Below are 26625 nucleotides of genomic sequence, written 5' to 3' on the forward strand. Positions count from 1 at the left end.
CCCAACACAAACAGAGCAAGGCCTGCTGGCTCCAGAGTATACAGGTTCTGCCTCCCCTACTGACCCACCCCTGCTGACCTGAGAGTGTTTGTAAGACTAGACTGGCCTTTCTCAGGCTCTCCAGAAATGCCCAACCTGGGGGCCAAGTGTATGTGTGCATTGCCTATGGGATCAGGTCTGATCACACTGTTTTGTGTAAATAAACAGGAGTAGATGGTTGGTCTAGGCCTGCATGCTGACACCCCCAGATTACGCTGCCCCTAGCCTGTATCAAATTGAAACACTAAACATACAGGACTATTTGGGGTGTCAACAACATAACCTGGGATACACACATACCACACACACACACACACACACACACACACACACACACTCGGCCAAACTGGGAACTAGGCCTAACTAGGCCTATGGTAGCCAGACAAGGTAAGGGAGACAGCATGCAGAGCCCTGCCTATTAAATGGGCTAATGATGGGAAGTGGTGGTGGGTTATGAAGAAAATAATGCCAATGTGCCTAGGGTCTTCCCCTTTAATTAAGCCTCCCACTGAGACAACTACAGTGTGTGTGTGTGTGTGTGTGTGTGTGTGTGTGTGAGAGAGAGAGAGAGAGAGAGAGAGAGAGAGAGAGATAGCAAAGGAGAATGTTGTCCCTTGTCAAGTCCTATTGACTTTACCTCCCAAATATATCCAGAATCCAATACCACCTCCAGCACTACTACCCTAATCTAAGTTACCATTTCTTACCTGAATTATTTCAATAGTCTTCTATCCTTTTGCAATATTTTCCCTTCTTCTGCTCTTCCTCCCTTACCCAAAGTCCATCCTCTACACAACAGTGATAAAGATTCCTTTAAAGGGCTTTCCAGATAGATAAGGTGGCACATACCTGTAATCCCAGCACTTGGGAGTTTAAGGCAGGAAACTCCCAGTTTGGGAGTTTGGCCAGCTTGGGCTTTATAGCGAGATTTTGCCTCAAAAAACAAACAAATGAAAAACCAACCGAGCACTGGTGGTTCATGCCTATAATCCTAGCTACTTGAGAGGCTGAGATGGAGAGGATTGAGGTTCAAGGCCAGCCCAGGTAATAGCTTGTGAGACCCCCATCTCCAAAATAGCCAGAGAAGGGACTGGTGGAGTGGCTTAAGTGGTAGAGTGCCTGCCTAGCAATTGTGAGGCCCAGAGTTCAAACCCCCGTACCACAAAAAAAAAAAAGGCAAACCACTAAGAAAGTATTCCAGCCACATTCTCTCCTGCTGAAAACTACCACTGCAAGCTCACTTCTCCCAAAAGAAAGAAATGAGACTCGTTGTCTAGTAGATCCATGTCTGGCCCCAGCCCCCACATCACTGACCACATCTCCACCATCCTTCCCTTGCTCCCTTCTTTCTAGTCTTGAATGTAATGCAAAGCTTGTTTCTACCAGACAGGCTTTGCTATAGCTGTTCTTGGCAAGGAACATTTTTCCCCAGATATTTACATGCCTGGACCCTTGTCACCTAGGTCTCATGTTAAATACGACCTACTCAAGGAAGCCTTCCTTTTCCATTCTGTCCTGTTTCCCCTTGGGGAATGTCATGCTCCATGACATTTCTGTTTTATTTTCTTCCTAGCAGTTATCACTATTAGTAACTGCCTCATTTATTTATATGTTTATCTTTTATTGCCTGCCTGTCCACACACACACTGAGATGTACCGTCCATGGAGCCGGTATCTTATTTGCCTTGACCCCTACGCCTAAAGCAGCCTAGCACACGGTGACTCAATAAATATTTGTTTAATGAGCGCATAGAAAGGAAGGGGCTGGGCAAGGAGCCTCGCTTCTCCTTCAGACCACAAGAGGGCGCTGCTCCCCATGGCCCAAATCACTAGAGCCTCTCCCTTAGGTCAAGTGGCTTTGCTTTTGTTTGTCTGCCAGGGCACAGAGATGGCGAGATAACATCCTCCGCCTTGCCCTGGCCCACCACGAGTTGCCCTGAAGGGATAGGGTATGTGAGGGGTGGGGGGAGCACAACAGGATGGGGAAAGGAGAGAAAATCGAGAAAATCAGGCTCATCTAAATGTGGGTCAGACCTCTCCCCACAATACACACACACACTGCATATCAGGAACACACACACACACACACACACACACACACACACACAGGGAACCCATTCCCTGAATGGGACCCAGCTGGCCCTCTCCTCTAACTCAGGTGTAGTCCTAGAGATCCCAACTCAACAATTGAGGAGGGGTACTGAATCTGAAGGGGCAGTTGGTTTCAGTCCCAGGAGGAATAGAAACTGGCCAAGGGCCTGAAAAGGCTAGGGAACACCTGTGACTATTCCCTTTAAGAATGTGCCCCTCAGAGAGGCAGGGGATGAAAGAAGCTTGAGGGAGATGGGCTCATGTATTTGGCATGCACACACCCACCCCCACTCAAAACACACACCCCCTCTCTTCTGGTCCTCATTCCTGCCACTTCAGAGGGTCTGTCCTTGCCCCTCAGGGCTGCATGCAGTAGCCTGGCCACCATGCCTCCTCTACAGACCTCCCTTTTACCTCTGAGCCTTCGTTCTCTGATCTGGGCAGCTTGGGTGGTGCCTGTGGGCAGCAGTGGCTTCCCAGACAAGGCCCAGTGAATGTGGTACCAGTTGGCGAGCAGCCCACATGTACTTTACCAGAGTTCAGAGACCAGAATCTCACTGTGGGTGGGTCACAGACCTATTGAGTGCTCCTCAGCAAGGCCTTCTCTCTGAGCCCCAGTTTCCCTGCATGTAATGGAGGCTGTTGTGTAGATGATTTCCAATTTCAAACCTTCATGCAGTGCCCTGGGCTGGACCCTGCAGAGGTAGGCACAGACTCACCAACAGGCTCCCTGTGTGAATCCTGGTGGTTTACTTTCTAACAGGTGGAGATTTATCTTTGCTGAATTTGAACTTTCTTATTATTAAATGAAAAGTAAATAGTAAAAACACTCATGGAGCCAGGTACAGTGGCTAAAGATTATAATCCTAGCTACTCAGGAGACTGAAATCAGGAGGATCAAGGTTTGAGGCAAGCCCAGGCAAAAACCAAGACCCTTTCTCAATCAATGGCTGGGTGTGGTGTCATCCCAGCTAGATAGGGAAAAACAAATAGGAAGATCATGCCCAAGGCCCTCCAAGGGCATAAAACAAGACCTTATCTCAAAAATAACTAACACTAAAAGGGCTGGTGCAGTGATTCAAGTAGTAGAGTGCAGAAGGCCCTGAGTTCAACCCCTAGTACCACAAAAAACAAACAAAAACCCTTGTGAGCTAGAGTGGTAGAGCGTTTGCCTAGTACTGAAAATAAAGTCCCCACTTTTAGGCTTTCTTAAATGCAACAGTGCATATAAAATAGGCCTAGGACTCATTAAACACAAAAGGGAGACTGTTATTATGTAACTATGAGAAAAATCACTAGAGCGTGGATTGGAAAAGAACTCCCAGGTATTAAAATGCCAAGTGTGTCCAACCCCTGTCCTAGGCACATTAACTCATGTTAATCTTTCTAATTAGTGTTTAGCATTTTTTTTTAGAAACTTTCTAAAAAACGTTTGAGCTGGTGCAGTGGCTTAAGTGGTAGAGCACCTGCTTAGCAGAAGACCCTGAGTTCAAACTTCAATATCACAAAAAAAAACTTCATGATGCATATATTTCTAGGGATCAAAACCGTGGCCTCAGATGTGTTAGCCAGGCACTTTACCACTGAGCTATACCCCCAGTCCCTAAGATTTTATTTAACTTAATTTAAAAATTATTTATGTGACTCTAACAGTAGATTGACAAATTGCAAAACCAGCCAGGTGCTGGTAGCTCACGCCTATAGTCCTAGCTACTCAAGAGGCAGAGATCAGGAGGATCACGGTTCAAAGCCAGCCTGGGCAAATAGTTCATGAGACCCTATCTCAAAAAACCCCATTACAAAGAAAAAAGAAAAAAGATCTGGTGGAGCAGCTCAAGCTGTAGGCCCTTGTGAACCTGGGCGGTGGTATGACTCAAGTGGTAGAGCGCCTGCCTAGCAAGCATGAGGCCATGAGTTCAAACCCCAAAATGGCCAAGAACAATTGCAAAACTTTACAGAGACGTCTTCATCTTGTACCTTTTATCCAGCTTCCCTCTGTGGTGACATCTTTCATAACAAAAAATACAGTATCAAAGCCAGAAAACAACATAAGATAACAGACTGTAAACTAGACCACAGGCTTTCTTCAGATTTCACCAGTTGTAATGTGTGTATTATGTATATCTAGTTTCATGAAATTTTATCACATGTAAAGATTCACTTACAATATGCTAGACAGATTGTTCCATTTCCTTAAATCTTACTTGTCATTTCATCTGTATCATGGGGATGATAATACTACCTTCCTAATAGGACTGTTGTGAGAATTAGAAAGAATGTATGTAACCTGGGTGTGGGGACCAGTAATCCCAGCAATCAGGAAGTTGAGGAAGGAGGATCTCGAGTTCAAGGCCAGCCTGAGCTACAAAGCAAAGCGCTATTTCAAAATAATAATAATAATAATATGTAAAATAACTGAGAGCACTGCCTGCCTGAAATGTAGTGAGCACTAAATTTTAGCTTTTATAAAAAAAAGAAAATGACATAAAATACATAAGTAATTCATATTTTTGCAGAAAAACAATCCATATGATAAAAATAATACAAAATAAAATAAATTTTTTTTCATAATGTCCTTACTAAAAAATAAGCACTGAAGCCAGACAAGGTGATACACACCAGACCCCCAGCACTCTGGAGGGCAAGAGGGTTGGGAATTTGAAACCCTGTCTCATATCAAAAATCTAAAGTAGGACTGGAGGTGTGACTCAAACAGTAGAGCACCTGCTTTGCAAGCATGAAGCCCTGCATTCATGCCTCAGTCCCACAGAGAACGAACAAAAGAAGAAGAAGAAGAAGAAGAGAGAGAGAGAGAGAGAGAGAGAGAGAGAGAGAGAGAGAGAGAGAGAGAGAAAAGGAAAGAAGGAAAGAAAGGAAAGAAGGAAGGAAGGAAAGGAAGGAAAGAATGAAAGAAGGAAGGAAAGAAGAAAGAAAGAAAGAGAGAGAGAGAAAGAAAGAAAGAAAGAAAGAAAGAAAAAGAAAGAAAGAAAAAGAAAAGAAAGAAAGAAAGGAAGAAAGAAGAAAGAAAGAAAGAAAGTCTATGGCCATACCACCCAAACACACCCTAAAGCTAAGAAGGGTCAGGCCTGGTTAGTACTTGGATGGCAGAAGGAAAAGAAAAGAAAAGAAACACATTAGACTGGTAGAATGTAGAATGGCTCAAGTGGTAGAGCATCTGCCTAGCAAGTGTGGGGCCCTGAGTTCAAACCCCAGTGCCACAGAAAAAAGAGGGAATAAGCTCTGACAACTGGAACTTGCTTCTCCTCTTCACAGCATCCACAGTCTCTCACAAAGGTGAAGCTGAAGGCTGTTGAAGAGAAAGAGGATGAAGTACCAGAGAGATGGAGTGTGTGTGACAAGATCATCTGGGCCTGCCATAACCTGTGCAAACTCAGACTTTCTAGGCTTAGATTTCCAGATGCAAACATTTTTTGTTTGTTCGTTTGGTTGGCCTGGGGTTTGAACTCAGGGCTTTGTGATTGCAAAGCAGGCACTCTACTACTTGAGTCACACCTCCAGTCCATTTTTCTTGGGTTATTTTGGAGATGGGATCTCAAGAACTACTTGCCCAGGCTGGCCTTGAACCACAATCCTCCCAACTAGCTAGGATTGTAGATATGAGCCACTGGTCTCTGGACAGACTCAAGTGTTGGAAAGTAAACTGAAGATACATGATATTTGAATTTCACATTCATTTTTTTATGCTCTCCCCACTTCCAGAAAAGGTTTAAAGGTGGCTTATAACAAAAAACATAGATATGTTGGGTGCTGGTGGCTCATGCCTGTAATCCTAGCTACTCAGGAAACAGAGATCAGGAGGATGGAGGTTCAAAGCCAGCCCAGGTAAATAGTTTGGGAGCCCCTATCTCAAAAATACCCAACACAAAAAAGGACTGGTGGCATGGCTCAAGTGGTAAAGAGCCTACCTAGCAAGTGTGAAGCCTGGAGTTCAAATTCCAGTATCTCAAAAAAACAAAACATAGACACAGGTAAATGTTTAAAGAATGGTTAAAGAGCCCTATAATGAAATCAAACTGGGATAAAAGAAATTGTCCTCAAAATGCTGGGTTAGGGATAACACAGCAACTGAACACCAAGTCTTAGTGAGCTTCCTGGCTGTGGAGGAAAAAAGGGAACACATGAATTTCACACTTGTCACTATCTAATAAAAGGAATTACCTATACCAGATAGTCATGTCAGCCAACAATATGCTACAAGAAGAATTTATGCATGAGAATTTATACATAGTAGTATTTAGAACAGCATTTTTACAAAGGCTATATAGGAGGGCTTTTCTTGTGTGTCCCTTGTGTCAATAGTTCTCAACTCTAAAAATCAGTATTTCCTTTTTATAGCAAATATCTTAACACTCTTTTACTACCCTGAAATGAAGTTCAAAGATAATGTCTATCTACTTTTTTTTTTTTTCTTTTGTGGTGCTGGGGTTTGAATTCAAGGCTAAACCTTGAGCCACTCCTCCATTTTTTTGTGATTTTTTTTTTCAAGATAGGGTCTTGCAAACTATTTGCCTAGGCTGGCTTTGAACCGTGATCCTCCTCATCTCTACCTCCTGAATAGCTGGGATTACAGGCATGAGCCACCGGCAGCCGGCTCACATTTACTTTTCAAAAAATTAATACCCTGGAGCCTGGAACTATGAAGCCCTGCAGTCTCAGATACTCAGGAGGCTGAGGTGGAAGGACTGTTTTAGCCCAGGAGTTCAAAGCTAGCCTGGGCTACATAGCAAGACCCCCCCCCATCTCAAACAATGACAACAACTAATATCCTAATTAATATGAAAGAGAAAAAGAAATTATTTTTTGGTGGTACTAGGATTTGAAGTCAGGACCTCACACTTGCTAAGCCAACCCCCAGCCCTTTTTGCTTTAGTTATTTTTCAGATAAGATCACACTTTTGTGTGGGCTGACGACCTGTTTGGAGATTCCTCCTTCTTATGACTCCTATGTAGCTGGACTGATAGGCACCATAATGCCACCCTGCTTTCTTTTGTTAAGATGAGGTCTGGTTAACTTTTTGTCTGGGCCAACCTTGAACCATGATCTCTGCCTCCTGTGTATCTGGGATTACAGCCATGAGCCACTGTACCCATCAACAAAATGATTTTTAAAACACTCACTTAGGAAGATGAGGCAGGATGAGCATGAGTTTGAGACCAGCCAGGGCTGTGTAATCAGACGGTTTCAAAATATATGTACATGTACATATTATTTTCAATTCATAAATTCTTGGTCATAAGTACTCTAGAAACCTCAATGCAGTCAGTTACATAGACTTACCTGGAATGTGACAACTATAAATACTGACTGATATAGGTGTATTGGCAAGTCTGATATTGCTAAAATGAACAATCATGCTAATTTCCTTCCTAGAAAAGTCAGCACAAAAACTTTTTTCTTTTTTTGTGTGTAAATTAGAGATGGGTCTAGGCTCAAATAATTAAAACAAAGTTTTTCACTAGGATGTGTGTTCAGCGGGACACTCAAAAGTAGTATGGAATGTGGGATGAATCTTAATTATGTGGGCCTGACTCCCTTTTCTCCCAAATGCCTCAGAACTCCCCAGTGACAATCAAAAACTGTACTATAAATTCCTAGAATGTCCACCAGGGGGCAGTATCTCTTCTTTTGACTGCACCTCTATGAAGAACACATTCCTGGGAGAGTATGTCTGGTGTGATCGCATTCCAAGGTTAAGCACTGGAAAAATTAAAAAGAGTACTGACCTATTTATGTATTCAGGAATGTTCTCCTTCAATTGTCATAAGAACCCCCTAAGTAGATGGCTACTCTTCCCACTTATTGGAGAAGAAGCTGAGTCACAGGAAGAAAGGTTATCAAGCCTTGTATATCAGGCACTGTATATTGTCACAGAACTGTCCCAGCAAGACTTTTGACAGCAGCATAACAGAAAAAAATTCATGATGGACATCGCTGGCCAGTGCCTGAATACACCACAATTGCTTTAACCCTTTATGTTTTCGTGTGAGGAATCTTAAACTTGAAGAAGATGGGCTGTGTGATGAGGAAGGAATGGCTCCTTCTACCACCACCACCCCCACCCCACCCCACCCACCCTGTCCTCTTAGGGGATGGCCAAAAGGCAAAGTCCTATGTCTGGAAATGTTAATCACTCAAAGTCACAGAACTAGACCTGAAAATAGGAAAAGTTTGGTAGGGAATTCAGCACATTATAGATGTCCCTTACTCAACATTCTGGGGATAAAGAGGATTTCTGGACACCTCTCCCCCAAAAATCCAGCCTCTCCTTATCTCATTCATTCCTATGCTTGATCTTATTCAAATGGATCCTGGCTCCAAACAATCAGGCATCAGAGCCTGTCTGTCCCCAGGTGCATATGGACCACACATGCTCAGATGCCCCTGGCCAACTAAGGAGGTACAAGAGGACTCCAAATAGCAGGCCTGAGTTCTAACCCAGATGTACCCCAAAACTGCCTGATTAGCTCAGATAGGGTGAGAGAAGCCATCTTGGGACAGGAAGGAAGGCCTGCTCATCCTAACCTACCAAGTTTGGCTACCCAATGCTAGATGTACTCCCAGTGGAAGATCCCTCCATTAGCCTTCTCCCCAACCCAGCACAGCTCTGGGGCTGCTTAAGACTCGCTAAATGGCCAGAGTGGAGGAAGGCAGCTGAATCCTCTCCCCAGGGCACATGCTTCTCTCTGAGCTCTGAACCAGGATTGCATTCTTGGGTTGAGGTTTCCAAAACTCTCGATTACCATCTCATTAGTAGGTGATAAGCATGGCCATCACCCAGCAGAGACCACTTCATCTCTGAGAATGGCTGGTCCATGATAAAGAAGCATTTTATTCAAGTTACCACTTGAAAAGAAAAAAGGAAAGAAGGAAGGAAAGAGAAAGAGAAAGAGGAGGGAGGGAGGAAGGAAGGAAGCAATTTGTTCAGAATAACAGCTGTGGGGAATGGAGATGTGGCTCAAGAGGTAGAGTTTCTGCTTTGCAAGGGCAAAGTCCTCAGTTCAAAACTCCATGCCACCAAAAAATAAAAATAACAGTCGTCATTGAATAAGTGCCTACTATGTGTCAGGCATCATATTGTACTTTACATCCATGATTGACTTAATCATCACAAGAGCTCTAAAATAATAACTACTATCATTATCCTCATTTTTCAAATGAGTAAACAGTAGATAAGAGAAACTAAATAACACGTTCAAAGTTAGAAAGCTAAAAAAAGAAAGAAAGAAAGAGAAAAGAAGTCTGGGCATGGTGGTGCACACTTGGGAGGCTGAGGTGGGAGGATCTCAAGTTTGAGGCCAAACTGGGCTACCTAGTAAAAATTCAGTGTAAAAAAAAATTGAACCCAAAAGTACCCATTTTACTAGCTGCCCTGCAGCCCTTACCCAATCTTTCCTCCAGTGTGTGGCAAAGATTCTTATCATCATGCCCCAGGACAGATGAAGGGCGGCACCTCAGTAAAGTTGATGATGTTACTGTCTGCTGAGGCAGAGAGGAGGCTGCCATCTATTCATCTTGCTCAGATAGTGTTGAACTGAAAAACAGAAGCCCAGGTAAAAAGAGAGATGCAAATGGAGGCTGAGATACTCACTAGCTGAGTGACCCCAGGCTGTTACATAACTCTTCTAGCTTGAATCCTTTAAAATAGGGGTGATAATAATAATCTTGTCTAGTCTTAGGTTGTTGTGCGGATCAAGCAAGGTGATGCATGTGAAGTAGTAAGCATATGGAAGCTGTCATTACTCAGAGCTCCCTCTGCCTCTACCTCAGAAGTTCAGATTTCATCCAGACGTTTGACATGTTATCCTGATTAATGATGTAGATCAGTGCTTCTGAACATGGCTGGCACCAGAATTAGCTGGGCACCCACACCTATAATCCTTGCTACTCAGAAGGCAGAGATCAGGAGGATTGAGGTTCGAAGCCAGTTCAGGCAAATAGTTTTCGAGACCCTATCTCAAAAAAGCCCAAAACAATAAACGGCTGGTGGAATGACTCAAAGTGTAGGCACTGAGTTCAAGCCCTAGTACTGAAAAAAAAAAAAAAAAAAAGAATTACCTGCCTAAACATGTAAGTGCTCTGACCCCACCTAAGAGATTTTGATTTAGGAGGACTGGGGTAGAACCTAGCCTTTTTCATCTTTATTCTATTCCCAGGTAATTGTGATTCACAGCCAGATTTAGGGAAAGCAATCTACCAGGTTAGAAGTCTCAACCACAGTAGGAAAGGAACTATGGCTGGTTTCTTATCACCACCAGCAGCACCCTTTTCTCCCAGGTCCTGTGCACTGTCTTGCAAGAGCTCTCCCCAAATCAAGGGCCCTGTGGCCCAGCAGTGAGTCAACAGCATGCCCAGTCCTACGAAACCTGCTTTCTACAGCCTGGGAACCCAACATGAGTTGGAAACTGGATTCAGGGCTCTGCTATGGATTCTCCCCCTTTTGAATCACTGGTGGCCAAAGGCCAGTCAATCTCCAAGCCTCAGCTTGTTCTTGGTCAATAGGTAGTCAAGGAAAGCAGAGTTGCCCATTCGAACTCTGCTTTCTTAGGATTATGTCCCTGTGACAGCTACAGTGGGTGGGGAGACCTGGGAGAGGGGAAGATCTTGCATAACTCTGCTTTCCCATTGACATCTTATTTGATTCTCATGATGGGGAATAAAATCCAGTGTCACCCTGGCATATAAGGTCTTCTATTCTCTGTCCTAGTCTTTGTTGCAATGTTATCTCATATCCCTCTCTTTCTGACCCTACTTTTCCTTGAATGCTCTAAGCTTGTGTCTGCCTCAGAGTCTTTGCACAACTTGGAATGCTTTTGCCAACGATGATCACAAGTCTGGTCCTTTTCACTTAGGTGTTAGCTTCTCTGTCACCTGCTCAGAGAAGGCTTTACTAATCCACTGTCATATCTAAAGTGTCATTCTGGGCACTGGGACACCTTACCATCTAGCACATCATTTTAACTTTCATCTTAGCACTTATCACTATAGGACTTATTTTTTTCTTTCTTTCTTTCTTTTTTTTTTTTTTGTGGTACTGGGCTTGAACTTTGGGCCTACATCTTGTGCCACTTCACTAGTCCTTTTTTTGTGTGGGATGGTTTTTTTTTGAGATAGGGACTCACGAACTATTTGCCCAGGATGGTTTCAAACCACAATCCTCCTGATCTCTGCCTCCTGAGCAGCTAGGATTACAGGTGTGAGCCACCAGTGCCCAGCCTAGGATGTTTTTTCTTTCTTAATGTGTCTGTCACCCCCTAGCATAGACTGTGAGTTCAGTGAAACAGGTTCTTGGCTCCTTTTTTTTTTTGTAGCTGTGTTATCCCTAGCACCTTTACCGTGTTCAGAGAATGTTTGTGGAATAAATGAGTTATGATTTCATTTTTTTCTTGTTTATTTTGTTTGGCCTTTTGGTCAGAGGACATTTAAGGCTCTGAGAAGGAAAATGATTATTCCAAATCGATTCAGGTCTTTTCATCTTCTTTTTTCCAGGCCCTTCCTGTAAAACCTTGGTGACACACAGACCTAGCTGGGGTGAGGCTCCCAGGTGTGATGAAAGTTTGGAATTGCCCCATGAATGGGGGCTGAGGCTGATGTGAAGTGAGAAGGCAGAGGAAGAGCATGGGAAGCAAGAGGCAGGCTGGAACAGGAGCACAGGGTGTGAACAGAGGGTGGGGGAAAGTGGGGGTGATTTGGCCATGTGTCAGGATCTCCACCTTCCCCTGGGGAGAACCCTGACCCCTCTGTGGCTTTGGTTTTGGGTAGAGAGGAAGAAGGTGTGGTCTGGGTGGTGACCACATTCTGAGGTCCTAGGCTCGATATTGTTCACTGTAGGAGTAATCCCATGGTGGCTCTTGGCCAAATAGGTGACAGGTGAGCTTCCGTCTAAAACCGTCCTGACTGCAACATGGGGACCTTGCCTAGGAGCAGGCAAAGGGTCTGTGAAAGGAAGAGAAAAGGGCTTTCTAAGGAAAAAAGAGCAGTCAAGGTTGAATGCTTAGTGATAACAACAATACATCATATTTACTAAGAGCAATCCTTGAAAAGTTCTCTACAAAGCAGGTATTATTTTTAGCACTGCTGTTATTCCCATTTGAGATGTGGAAATTGAGGCTCATTAAGATTAAGTATTTTTGTCCCAAGTCACATGGTAAATAGTAAAAGGCAAATTCAAACCCAAGTCTGTTAGTGATCTCAGTGCACTATAGAAACATAGGCCTAGGGCAGGCTGCTCCAGCAGGTTGAGAGTGGAGCCAGATCGACCCTGGTAAAGATAGGGTTGAGGGGGAGACAGTGGGATGGACTGTGTATAAATAGCAGGCCTGTTTTTATCCCTACACATGGCTGAATCAGGCAAGTGCTCTATCTAGCACAGTTGAGGGCTCTGAATGCCAACCCAGCCTTAGGTCAAACAACTCCCTCCTTAGCACATCCCTGGGAGCTGAAATACCTACTGAGAGAATCATTTCTTTGGGTCAGGACTTTGACTCCACAAGACCCCTGTAAAAATACAAGAGTTGGAGGAAAAACACATCAATCTCCTGGCACCTGTTGGCCATAGCAGTCTAGGTTAGCCAGCTGGATGTGTCTTTCTTTTTATGTTGAGGAAGAAGATGGTGCTCAAAGGCAAGGAAATGAGCCCCCTTGTGGGGTGGGGGGTGCGAAGGCAAGGAAAAATATAAGGTTTGTTTTGTAATTTGTGCCTCTCTGATCACAGCAGCTTAGGAATTATATCCATAGTTCAAAAATCCTGAAGTAGTCCATGTCCCCTGAGTTAAAGCTGGGGGAATCTATTCCTGCCTTCTTTTGCTGTTGGCACCAGGAGCCTGCAACTCCTATGCTGGTTATCTCCGGCTCATGAGATCTACTGGCATTCACGGGTCTAATATTTAAATGACAAACGAGTTATTATTTACTACTTGCTGCGTTGGCAAGCAAAAAAGTGGGCGTCCGAAACTCAGAGATATGGAGCAGGAACATTCGTAGGAAGTAGGCCCTGAACAGAGCTCTCAGCTTAAGCAGTCTCAAGGCTGGAGCACTCTGGGCGTTTTGGGAAAGGTAGGAACTGGTCCCCGCCACCTGCCGGTCAGCAGCCTTTCCCACAGCCAGGCCTCGGCTGCCCGGGCCAGCTCCCAAAAAATGTGAGCGCCGCTAGGTCCTTCCGCCGCACCCGCGGGGTCCGGGGCTGCGCAGCAGGCGCCGCAAGCCGGGCGCGCTTCCCGGAGCGGGAGGGGGAGGGGGAAGGAGGGGGCGGCGCCGGGCGGGGCGGAGCTCTGGCTCCTCCCGGAGCCTTATTCCCGGCGGCGCGCCGGGAGCGCTCAGTCTGCCAGTGTAGCTGCACGCGGCACGCGGCACGCGGCTAGTCGGCCTGACTGAGGTGCAGGGGCTCGGGCGGACGCGCGGACCGCCAGTGAGCTGACAGACGCACGGTGGCAGCGAGCTGCGCGCAGGTCCCAGCTAGGCTTGCATCCAGGAGCGGGCAGCAACCGTGGCCAGCGGAATCTCCTCCGCTCCACAGCCTGACTCCCGTGCGGGCGCTCAGTGGCCGCCGCCGCCTCCAAAGTGATTGCTGCCTCTCTGTCTCCCCCGGGTCTGGGACCATGAGGCTGCTGCCGTCGGTGGTGCTGAAGCTTTTTCTGGCCGCAGGTAAGAGGGCTGCTAACGCCCCCGAGTCGGGGGGGGATGGGGGCGCCGTGCGTGGGGCACAAGGGAACGTCGCTGCAGCGCCCCCGGCGTGGGCCACTTGGTGGGGCCCGTGCGCACTGGCGGGCAGGCGTTGACATCAGTGCTTCGTGGCGCGGGGTCTAGGCTGGAGGTCTGATGCAGCCTCGCCCCTTGCTTGCAGTGTTCTCCACGCTGGTGACTGGCGAGAGCCTGGAGCGGCTTCGGAGAGGACTGGCGGCTGGAACCAGCAACCCGGACCCTCCCACTGGATCTACGGACCAGTTGCTACCCACGGGGGGTGGCAGAGCCTGGGAAGTCCTGGACCTCAAAGATGCAGACACGGACCTTTTCAGAGGTGGGTGTGGGGGCCGCCCAACCTTGGACTCTGGTGGACAGTTGAAGAATAATCAGATTTAAGATTAATGCTGTTGGTCACTCCTGTGGGCTGGGGGGGTATTCATGGAGGACTTCAAGGAAAAGCTTATGGCCTGATAGGTAGCTGGGGGATCCTGGAATGTAGGTCCCACGGTCTTTCTTGTCTTTGGGTCTCAAGTGGTGGGTGCTGCCTTCTGGGTACTTTGAAGCAAACTGAAACAGGTAAGCTGTCCTCTGAGGTAAGCTGGATGGTAGGACCACTGTTGAGATGCTTTCCGTAGAGTTCTTATGTGAAAATGGGCACAAGTCCTACTTCTACACCAGTGACTATTGTGCGGAAAGATAACAGATGTGGCACATACAAGCACATAGCCAGTGTGCTGTGTTAGTCTCCTCCACTCACCTGTCTCCAGGTTGGGGAAACAGAGGGGAACTCTTGGTCTCCCTAAGTGAGACCAGCACCTTTGGGGGAGGTTACGAATGGTGAACCCACCTAGGGGGCCGTTTTGAAATGCCCGATGTCTATGAGTGTACCTGAAGCTTAGAGACTTCCAGATCACTTGAATCCCCAATGAGACTCCAGGTGGAAAGGGCCATGTGGGTTCCTTCCTTCCAACCTGTGTCTGTGGCTGAGAACAGGCATTGATTGGCAGAGACCAGATACTGCTGGCCTCCCTGCCTCTGGCCACCTGCAGTGATTCTCAGGGGTGGATCAGGGATGGACTAAGCTCTGTGGCCCCAGAAGGACTGTATTTGGATGGAAAGATACTACCTGTTCCACCCCTCCTACTGCTCAGTTGCCCTTCTTCTTCCTCACCCAGAGTTTCTCTTTGGAGCTCTCTCTGCTATACATAAATTAAGACACTGCTCCAAAGCTGAGCCTGTGTTCTCACACTTCATCTTTTCATCCTTTTTCAGTGGCCCTTTGGGGTCACTCATGCCCTGAACAGCCTGGATTCTCCTCACTCCCTCCTTCTAGCCTGGGCAGGGCTGGGCTGGGCTATGACTCACAGCCACCCACATGGCTGCTCCTCATACCTCTGCAGACCTGACTCACTGCTCCCTGTCCTGGGCAGGAGCCTGGCTGTCACTCTGCCATTCTCTCACTCCCCTTTATGATTAGCTTTGCCCTCTTGTCTTGGTCACTGGGTTCCTCTGGCCACCTGCCTTACCTTCTGACCTCTGAAAGGGCCTGGGATTGTCCCTTTCTAATCCCAATCCCGCATGACCTTGGGCAAGTCACTGCCTTTCAAGATGTTAAGGTTTTCATCTTGAAAATGGAAGGCCATGATATTCATTCAAGTCATTTCCAGCTTGAGGATTCTAAGTCTCCAGTCTAATGAATCATGTTCACCCTTCCAGGCACAAGCTGTAGCTATGGACAGGGCCACCCTTTTACTATTGGTGAGGGAGTGGGAAAGAGGCTAGCATCAGACCCTTGGACCAATGGGTGTAGACTATGGTCAGTCCCAGCTGGATATCTGGGTGAGATTGTTTTTCCCCCAGTCTCTGAAGCCTGTAAAGAAGGGGAGGAGTCATCAGTTGTTCCAGTTCCTTCCGGACAGTTCCTTACTTTTCATCCCTCTATCTTTTGTATGCATTGTAACCCCACCAAACCAAAGGGCTATAAACAGGACATGTAGGTATAAATGTAAATGAATCTTTAGGAAAGTGGGAAGCTGAAAAGGACATTGTGCAAGTTAATATCTTGCTAAAGTAGGAAAAACAAGGCCCTTTAAGCAGAGATTGACAACTTGCTGTTTCTAAGCCAGGCTCTGTCCTGAGCTTGTGGTTCCCTGATACGAATGGGAATCCTAGAGGGAGTACCCCGAAGACACAGACACTCTTCTTATTTTAGAAGCCTTCTACCCCAAAACATTCAAGTCCCTTCTTCAAAAGCAATTTTTGTCTGTGACATTATCTTCCTGTAAGTGGGTCAATGAGTTCAGTAACAGGAAATGAGGCTGATTGAAGGCCAAAATAGAATGAAGTAGATGTGGAGGAGTTGGAGATGGGGGTGGAAAGTGGACAGTGGGCTGAGGGTGAGGTTAGTAGCATGCCCAGTGAGTTGCAGTTACTCAGGAATTAGCTAACATTCTCAGAATGGGAGTCTTAAACTGTGAAGTACCTTTCTTGGGACACATCCTAGCCTCTACTTCCTCCTGAGGTTTCCGCTTTCTAGTTGTTCTGCCTAGTCTTCCTTTAACCCTTGGGTGGCACTGAACCAAGAGCCCTTCCCAGGCCTCTGACTTCAGATTGGATTGGATCAAAGAGTATATACTTGCCAGGTGTGGTGGTATACGCCTGTATTCCAGCACTCAGGAGGCTGAGGTGGGAGGAGCAAAAGTTTGTGGCCAGCCTGGGCTACATCGAGAGACACTCACGATAAAAGGGTGGATGTGTGTGCAAACTTTCAAAACAGCCATGCTTTTCTGATCTCCCCAAAGGGTCAAAAGCTTAACAGGCTTCCCTTTTTCTACAGTTGGTTTCTCCTCCAAGCCACAAGCTCTAGCCACACCAGGCAAAGAGGAGACTGGGAAAAGAAAGAAGAAAGGAAAGGGATTAGGGAAGAAGAGAGACCCATGTCTTCGTAGATACAAGGATTTCTGTATCCATGGAGAATGCAAATATCTGAAGGAGTTGCGGGCTCCATCATGCAAGTAAGTGCCTCTTCCTCATGTGGAATCTTATCAGCACACTCTGTCAACCACATGTCTGTTCCTCGTTGTCACTGTTCCTTGAATTCTTAATTTTACCCAGTTTCTTTTCAACTTCTGGGCGGAAGTTCAGAAGAAGGGAAATATTTTTAGTCAACGGAAACCCTCTCCCTCCCCCCCAAAAAAGGATGCAATTTCCTGTGGCGTGGGTTTGTGATGCTCTTTAATCCTTGGGGACATTTCCTGCTTGCCCAAAATTGAGCATGTGGCTAGGAGAGCCGGCACCTAGTGGCAGGCTCTTCATTCCTACTTCATGCCCTTCTCTGGAAGAGAAAAACTAGTAGGAGACATGGCAGAGCAGGTTCCTGGGTGGAGTGGAGTTTCCACAGGCAGGTATGTAGCACATTTGGTCACATGTTGTGCAGGTATGTGTGTACTCAGGTATATATGCATGTGAGTAAGCAAATGTGGGATGATTCGGAGGCATGGCAGGGCTGAATGGTGAAGATCATCATGGGAGCAAGTTGAAGGCCCTCCTTCCAGTAGGCCCCTGCAGGGCCAGAGTTAGGGGACATGGAGGATGGAGAGCATTGGCCTTTGGCTGGGGGTGGGGGTTAGAGGAGATGAGAGAAACTTCCTTTGTGTAGGATTAACAGAAAATGGAACCCAACCCTGAAAGCAGCATCATTCCTTCCCTGGCAGGAGTGTAGGCGGAGGGGCATGGGTTCCTTAGCCTCTCCTAAGCCAAGTCCAGCAAACGGCTGCCTTGGCAACCCCTCAGGGATGACTGAACTGCCATGCTCTCTGGCAAGCATAATGTCGCCACTGTGCCTGAAGCCAACCCCCACGTCAGGCTACAAACATCCACTCTCTTTCCTGTGGATGGAGGCAGACTCTGGGGGCCTTGTGACCTGAAGACTCTGGACAAGCCAAAACACTATTGTGTGCATGCCACTTCCCATCCTGTCAAGAAGGCTGGCTGCATGATATCTCTTCTACTCTGATTGGTGCAGATTCCTTGCCTTTTAAAAGCTTCCTTGTCCTGTTTGATCACATGTATCAGAGCTGCCCCATATTTGTCAGTTGGCAGACAGTCCCATCACTCCCCACCATCTCCACAGTCACTGTGTCCTTTCCTGTAACGTCCTGTCAGGAGCTTGGTGTTGGAGGGGTTGTTTTAAGAATAGGGTGGTCTCTTTTCCAACGTCTTGGTCTTGGGACAGGCAGGAAATGTTTGTCTTAAATTTGTAAATTGGCATCATTAGCACAGGGTGGAGAAAGTGACTCTGAGGGTAGTCAGGGTGGACTGAGGCCAGAAATCTGCCTGGGCCATACTGTCCCAGGGCATTTTGGTGGTGGATATGGGCCTCCACCACTCTGTTGAGAAGCCTTATAAGGCCATTGTCCTGAAGAGCAGGGTTCAACGGACCACCTAAGCTCGGAGAACCTGATTAAGTATGCCCAGGGTCACTTTCCCAGTGGCCCTAGGGAAAGTGATGGTAATCATAACCATAACATCTCTCCTTTATCCCAGAGCTTAGTGTCTATGCTTAATGTGAATTCAGCCCAATAGGCATGTTGAGCATCTACTTGGTGTTAGACAATATTCTGGGGGATGGGGAGAGATAGTCTCCTGGGATTTCCAAAAGTCCTCTGCTGGGTAGGCAGAACTTGCTCTGGCTACTTAAAAAATGAGGAAACTATAGCTAGCAAGTAAGAAATCATTTGTATTAGATCAACAGCTAAATAAGTGGATGGAACAGGATAGGTCTCAGGTGCCTCATTCCCAGTCCAGCATGCTTTTCATGCCCCCAGGCCAGCATGCTTTTCATGCCCCCAGGCCATACTGGGTGTTGGCTTTCAGCCTTCTTCTCTATCCCTGTCCTTACAGAGTTTGAGGAAGATTTTATAGAGGGCAGCTGTTGTCTTAGAGCACTCTTAGACTTTAACTAGCCTAAGAGCATAGCAATCTGACTTTAAGATTCATGCCAGATTCCTAGGAAGATTTTTTATGGGGTGAATTCTGTGTCTGTTCTGGCTGCCTCCTGTCTCCATCCCTTGGTACTCAGGGCAGAAAGCGGCAAAAAGACACAAAGCTTCTAGTTGGGGCAGTGTGACATCTGTGCACCTACATCCTTTGTGGTTCCTCCTTGCTTCCAGACTGAGAAACCAACAGCCAGGGTGTGTCCAGGCTGCCGTGGTAAACTTGAGGCTAGTTGGCTTCCTAAACCAGCCCAATGTAGCCACCATGAACAGGAAAACCCTCTGTCTCACCAGCCAAAATTTGCCCTCAAAGAGTAGTTTTCTAGGGCTTCTGCCTTGCTGCTGACCCAGAAATTTGCTGCAAAGTTTTCTGTGGCTAGAGGAAAGCTGGGAACAGTTGGTCTGGGGAGGACTCAGTATTAGAAGAAAAACAGACCTGGGGACTGAACTTGACCACACTACCCAGATGCCCAGAAGCATTGGTGAGCCTCCTTCTCTTGGATCCAGCTGACTTGGGTGCCCCATTGAAGATAGCAGCAGTACCCTCTGCAGGATCTGGCCTTTTATTAAGTGCTTTCATCCATATTATCTCCTTTGATTTTTTTCATGGTGCTCCAGTGAGGTAGGCATTTATTATCTCTGTGTTTTACACAAGGAAACCAAAGCCTGGAAAGGTAATTGACTTGCACAAGATCACCTGGCTAGAAATAGCAGTAGAAACAGTCTGGAACTCATGTATTCTGGGTATCCTCCATCATATGGTGCCCCTCCCCTCCCGGGATAGAGGTGAAGAAATCCAGTGTGGAAGATGTCTCTGCACCCTAGAGAGTTCTTGCTTCTGTTGTAATCCATGTTCTGAAATGGGTCACAGACATGTGGAAGAGGAACATGTCCTAGTTTGATGGACATGGGTGCTGGCTCTGGGCAAGACACATGATCTTGCTCCCCCCCACCCCTCCACTCCCCCCTTGCCCCAGGATGCTCAGAATGTACTCAACCCTCCTCCTTCCCTGGGGAGGCCAGGAGTCGGCTGCAAAGGGAGGGAGAGGTGGGTAATATTAGGATGTTTACATTATTATCCTTTTGACTCAGGCTGGATGTGGAGGCGTTATGTAACTGAATTGCGGGACTCTGAGGGCAAGCTTTATTTCTATCATCTGAGTAACTACCTGTGGGGTTTGAATGATGGGCTAGAAGTACTAAACAGATCCAACTTCAACTCCTGTCCCCTAGGACAGCATAGTCTCTGAAGTCATTCAGACTGCTGGATTGATTCCTGGCTCTACCACTTACTAGCTTTGTAACCTGGGCAAGTTATTTCGTGGAAGTGAAGCCTCAGTTTCTTCATCTTCAAAATGGGGATAGTAACTTGTCCTTCACAGATATTGTTTAACCTTAAAGGTTAAATGAAATCAAAAGGCGCCCAGGTTCAATCCCTAGCACTAAACAAGATTAAATGAAATAGTCTTTGTAAAGTAGCTAACACTGAGTGTTAGGCTCATGATAAGCCTTTAATGTTTGTTATTTATTATTACTTATTATTAAGGTTATGAATAATAAATAATACTAATAACAATACAGTCAGAGAGCAAGGTCAGACAGCCCCAGGTACCCACCAGATATATTTCCTTAGGGTTACCTATACAGAGCAGAGTGGACAGAATTGAAAATTTAGAATCTGCTAAGAGTGGTTTCTGGTCTCAGTCCTTCTGCTTCCTAGTTATAAAACTTGGCAAGTTACTGAACCTCTCTGACCCCTAATCTGTGTGCACAGGTGATTTTTCCAGAGACACTTCTGGGAGCTTCCACCATGTCCTTACAAGTTGGGAGTCTTTTTTTTTTTTTTTGTCCACTTGGGCTGATGAGCCAGATGCATGAAAGGGGCTGGGGAAAGAACTATATACCATGTGTCAGTGGGCCTACCTACAATTATCCTGAAGTGACATGGGTCCTCAGAGCACCCAGAAGAAGCTGGGGCAGGGAGAGGTGCAGGGTAGTGCTAGGTGGGGGCAGTGCCATCCAGCCTGACCCCTCTGCCACTGCGGAGTCTGGACAGGTTTGCTCCTTAGAGTGTCCCTGGTACACCGTCAGCAAGAAGAAGGGATTCCTTGCTCTGAGGCACAAGGTGCACAACTTCCTTTCCAGAGAAGGCACAACTCAGAATAGAAGGCCACCAGGCTCTCAGGGCTTCCTTGAGCAGCTTAGTGGTCTAGCGTCCTCGACTGACAGACTGACCACCCTGGTGAGTGAGTGAGCAGTTGTGGAGGGCAGGCAGCATGCTGAGGGTTGGACAATCCACGCCCATATTTCTGCCCTGTTGTTTGGTTTTTTTTTAAGCTCCATCATAATTTATTAGATACTATGTTTTATGTACTTTTTTTTTCCTTTTTCTTTTATTATTCATATGTGCATACAAGGCTTGGTTGCCCTATTGTGTGACCTTGGGAAGCCACTCTACCTTTCTGTAGAATGGGGCTCCCACCTACATCAAAGGTTCTCTGGGGTCCTCAGATAAAGGAAGGGATGTGAATGTGTTTCTTTAGCAGTTTTCCAAAGAACTTTAAGGAAATGCTTTGTATTAGAAGAGGCAGTTGCCACATGATTTATTTCTTGAGTGAGAAGAGCCAAGGGATTGTTTCTGACATTCTTTTATGCTCTGACAGGGCAGCTGGGCAGGAAGATGTTATCTTGTTGCTTTGTCCTGTGATGAAGGAGGTGTTCAGAGGCCAAAGGCTGTAGTGAATCTCCCAGGTTAGGCCCTGCACTCAGGGGGAACTCGGAGTTAAATAAAGGAAACTTGAGAAAAAGGACTCCTGGCAAAGGAACAGGGCCTATTAATAGGCTGAGCAGCGGTGGGGAGGGACTGGATGCTGGAAGCATTGACAGGCAAGGCTGGGTTTATTTCTGGGTCAGAATGTTGAGGGGCCTCTCTGAGGGAGTGATACTGAATCCCCTCAACTCAACCCACTAGCCCTGTGCCCAAGTCCTCTTAAGTGGCTTAAACAGAACGTCTTAACACACATGTAATAAGTCAACCACACGTGGAATAGATCTAAACCGATTTTCAAGTCCTCCCTCGCTTTTTCCCTGCCTGGAGCAGTACTCAGGCCAGAGGACCAGAGGGAATGGTGAAGGGATGGGTACCGAGAGAGAGGAGTGCTACAGAGCATCCAGAGGGCTTTTCCACAGTCTCCTGCTAAAGGAGGAGGATAGAGGAAGGGTAAAAATTATGGGCAGGGATCCACAGACTGAGGGTGTGAGAAATAGGGTTTTGCTCATGTACATAGGCCATCGCAGAATTTAAGAGAGAGAGAGAGAGACCAAGGTGCCAAACCACTCACCCTGTCTCCTCCTTGTTCACTCTTAAACTAGCTGCCATCCAGGTTACCACGGAGAGAGGTGCCATGGGCTGAGCCTCCCAGTGGAGAATCGCTTGTATACATATGACCATACTACTATCCTGGCTGTGGTGGCTGTGGTGCTGTCATCTGTCTGTTTGCTCGTCATTGTGGGGCTTCTCATGTTTAGGTGAGTATTGGGGGCCCCAACAGGCTGGTCACCCTCCTTCTTCCTCCTCCTGGGACTTAACACCTGATGATCACATGAATCCATTCTAGTGCCCCTAACTTCTGGGCAAGTTCCTGGGTACAGATTCTCCAAAAACCTAGTTTGTCTGGCATGGCATGAAGCCAGTGTCTAGAGCCCAGACCACAGCAGGTTCTATTTCTCACAAGAGTTTGTTTTCTACCTCTCTGGCCAGTAACTCACCCATGGAGCCACCTCTTCACATATTTCTTTCTCTTGGGTCTGTTCTTCAATGGCATTAGTGTGTGATTTGGTAGTGAAGGCCTGAGTGGTGCTATTGACATATCCTTCCAATTCTGAGACATCTGAATCGGGCTAATCCTCCAGCACAGGTATATTGTAGGATGGGGAAGACCTTAAATACTGTATGCATTTTTAAGCAAGGCAACTCATCCATTGTGAGAACTGGAACAAGTTACCTGTCTTTCTGAGAACTGTAATCTTTCAGTGATCTGTCCACCTTCCTCATAAGGATATTATGAGGATCAAATTGATGAGGTGAAAGCTCTTGATAGAATATAGCCTTCTTGTAGAGCTGACATCCCTTAGGGCAGCTCGTCTTAATGGGGCTGCTATACCTTCTGGACTTTTCTAAGTAACAGAGAAAGCCATTATGGTGGAATTCTTTGGAAGGACCATCTCTGGAACCTGACTTTGTCATAGCAGGTGGCACTTGCTAACAAACCTTATCTTCCTCAGGTACCATAGGAGAGGAGGTTATGATGTGGAAAATGAAGAGAAAATGAAGTTGGGCATGACGAATTCCCACTGAGAGAGACCTGTGCTCAAGGTAATGGTCAATCCTTTGTCCTGCTGGCAGCATCAAGGGGCCAAGACACGGTGGGTCGTGGGTATATTTCAATGAGTGCTGAATTTTTCTCTTGACCAGTGGTTGGAGGGTGAGGAGAGAAGGGAGGCTACTGTGGAGTCAGGATCCCTTTGCAGGATTGTTTTTAAAAAGACTGTTAATGAGTCATCCCCAGTTAGGGTGGAAGTTATGAGAGATACCCAAAAGAGAGGTTAGCTTCTCCCCTACTTGGTCCCTTAGCCCTTCTGTCTGTCTCTCCCTAACTGTCCTAGATGCTCTTGCCTTTTTTTTTTTCTTTTAGGGGAGGTGCAGTCCTGTGGTTTGAACTCAGGGCCTCACACTTGTGAGGTAGGCATCCTACCCACTTGAGCCACATCCCCAGCCACTTTTTACTTTAGTTACTTTTCAGATAGGTTCTCCAGCTTTTGCCCAGGGCTGCCTCAGGTCTCAGTCCTCCTGTTTACACCTCCATGTACTTGAGATTACAAGAATGGGCCACTGTGCCTGGCTGCTTCTTTCCATTTCTTGAGATTGGACCCAGCTGTCTTTTTTTTTTTTTTTTCCTCCCAGTACTGGGAATTGAACCCAGGGCCTCACACTTGCTAGGCTAGGGCTCTACCACTTGAACTACAACTCCAGCCCTGAATCCAGCTTTAAATGCCCTCCTCTTGTGCTTTAGGAATCTGCGGGGATGGCTACCTCTGAGAAAACCCCAGCTGATTGCAAGCTCTGCAGAGGGAAAGGACTTCACAACTCACCACAAAGACTTCGTTCCCAGTTGCTGTCTTCATTGGACCTCTCATAATTGCGCTGCCAAAATACCAGAGCCTTCAAGTGCCAAACAGAATCTGTCCAATGGACCTGGATCAGAAGAAAGCAAAAACAAGGGACCTTCAGTCCCTTCTGCTTCCCCTCCACCAAACCCAGTTCTCCCATCAGTTTTTTTAAGTACTCAATCTTCTGGATTAAAATGCTATCCAGATTCCATGTGCTCCAGCATTTTTGACTGAGAAGAAGGAGAGGTAGAAGAAAGATTTGTGGACTGGAAGAGAGCAACAAAGTTGAGAAGCCATGCACTCAAGTAGCCACCAAGGGATCTGCAATATGGACCCTCTAGCGCTGGATTTGATGAACTAACTGTGAAATAGCACAAAGCTGAGAACTCTGAATTTTGGGACTTCTACCCAGAGGAAAAAATAACAACTATTTTTTGTTGTTGTTGTTGTCATTTGTTCGTAAAATGCCTTTTAAATTATATATTTATTTTATTCTATGTATCTTAATTTATTTAGTTTTTAACAATCTAACAATAATATTTCAAGTGCCTAGACTGTTACTTTGGCAATGTCCTGACTCTCCTCCTTGCATCACCACACTCCCCTGTCCCAAATCTGATATGGCTCTATAATCTGTCTGTGGTAATTTATTGTCTGTGTACATTTCTGAAGATGTCCCAGGAGCAGAGTGCCCCGGGGATAGCTGTATATGGTGGGGATGCAAGGTTTAACTTGGTCAGAGCCACTCTATGAGTTGGACTGCAGTCTTGCCTAGGCAATTTTGTCTACTGTCTATGTTTTGAAAGCTCAAGGTGCTGATGTCATAGTGTAACAGATATCACTGTTCCCCGTGTCCTGTCTCTGCCAAACCTCAGAAGAGGTTGGGCATCCATGCCCACAGCTTTCCTGGCTTTTACCCCCATAACCCTGGGCCCAAAGAGTGGGAACCTACTCTCCCTTGCGTCAAGACATTTCTCTTACTCCTGCCATTCTTCTGGTGCTACTCCATGCAGGGGTCAGTGCAGCAGAGGACAGTCTGGAGATGTTAGCAAAGAAAAAGGCTGAGAAGGAACCGGAAGCATTGGGGTTGACTGTTCTAGGTAATTGATTACCTACCAATTGCTACAGAGATGGTTGGAGATGGGGAAGGTTTTGGGTAACCTGACCTATCTCACCAAAACTATATCCATGCTGTCATGGTCCCTTCTGGAAGTTTCTGGTGCCATATCTGAACTGTTACAATCTGTATTTCCAAACCTGCTTCATATTTATACTTTGCAATCCAAATAAAGATAACCCTTACTCCATAGTCTGTTTGTTTTAACTGGGAATTGGCTTAACATAGCTATTTTCTTTCTTTCTTTTTTTTTGGCAGTACTGGGGTTTGAACTCGCAGCATTATGCTTGTGCTCTACCACTTGAGCCACACCCTGAGCACAACATAGGTATTTTCTAAACCCTGCCCTGGCGTTAGGTTCTATACCAGGCATATTTATGAACATTATCTCAGTATCCCCAACAACTCCATAATGGAGGTGCTATTACTCTCCTATTTTCCCAAAAGAGGAAACTGAATCTCAGGTTATATAACTGACCTGAGGGTACCCAGTAAGTGACAGAACTGGGACTAGTAGTCTGACTCCAATAATTTTTTCTTAGTACTAACTGCAAGAAAGAATAGAGCTTTTGTTTGTTTATTTTTAGTTGCATTGCTTTTTTTAATTTTTATTTATTTATTTTTGAGAGACAGCTTCCTACGTAGTCCAGGCTGGCTTCAAACTCCCTATTCACCTGCCTCTGCTTCCAATGTGCTGGAATTACAGACATGCACCACCATATCCAGATTAGGAAAAGACTTTGGCATAGGAAGTTTGACTGTTTGTAACCAGGAAAGACATGAACACATTCAATCAACAGGCCCTAGACTGAGGACCTAGTCTTGTGCTGTACATGCAAGCAAGCAATGAGCAAGACATTACTGCCTCCTCTTTCATGTTCCACAGCCAAATCCATCAGCAAATCTTGTCATCTGTACCTTTAGGACATGCTATAGGCAACCACTTCTTATCACTGCTATGGTCATCATCCAGTCCAATGCATCATCTTCTTTTGCCTGGACTCTTGGGATGGCCTCCTCTCTTTCTAGTTCCACCTTGCTTCCATGTAGCCTATTTCCAACATCAGTTAGAAGTATTTAAAACAATTCAGAGCTGGGGGCATAACTCATTGGTAGAGTACATGCTTAGCATACAAGAGGCCCTGGGTTCGATCTCTAGAATTTCACAAATACTCAGAAAAACAACCCAGTTCTTGGCTATTCTGTTTGCCTTCTTTTACCACCCTATTATACATAGCACATTCCATCCCACCCCACTCTTATTCTCCTTACAGCACTTCATATTTCTCTATAGCTCTAATTACCACTAACATATTTCTATTTGTTTATCATGCATCTATTCCTACTAGAATATTAGCCCCATGAGGGTAGGGGTGTGTACATTGTTCCAATCCCAGTTTCTAAAACAATACAATAGAATTGCAGGCATTCAATACAGGTTACACGGATAAATAAATATAAGAAACAAAGGGGGAGGAGTGAGGAAAGGGCATGGGAGGATGAATATAGTGCAA

General features: G+C 46.1%; 1 protein-coding gene across 1 annotated transcript; it reads left to right on the plus strand.

Annotated features, from left to right (window-relative positions):
- The first annotated feature begins 13459 nt into the window (after nucleotides 1-13459).
- Nucleotides 13460-25303, plus strand: Hbegf (heparin binding EGF like growth factor). The gene is made up of 6 exons (XM_020157065.2): nucleotides 13460-13792; nucleotides 13992-14165; nucleotides 16668-16845; nucleotides 22198-22353; nucleotides 23110-23200; nucleotides 23898-25303. The coding sequence occupies exons 1-5, from the start codon at nucleotides 13747-13749 to the stop codon at nucleotides 23180-23182; spliced, it is 627 nt and encodes a 208-aa protein (XP_020012654.2). The 5' UTR covers nucleotides 13460-13746; the 3' UTR covers nucleotides 23183-23200; nucleotides 23898-25303.
- Nucleotides 25304-26625: the final 1322 nt, after the last annotated feature.

Source organism: Castor canadensis, chromosome 6 (genome assembly GCF_047511655.1).
Source record: "Castor canadensis chromosome 6, mCasCan1.hap1v2, whole genome shotgun sequence".
Lineage (NCBI taxonomy): Eukaryota > Metazoa > Chordata > Mammalia > Rodentia > Castoridae > Castor > Castor canadensis.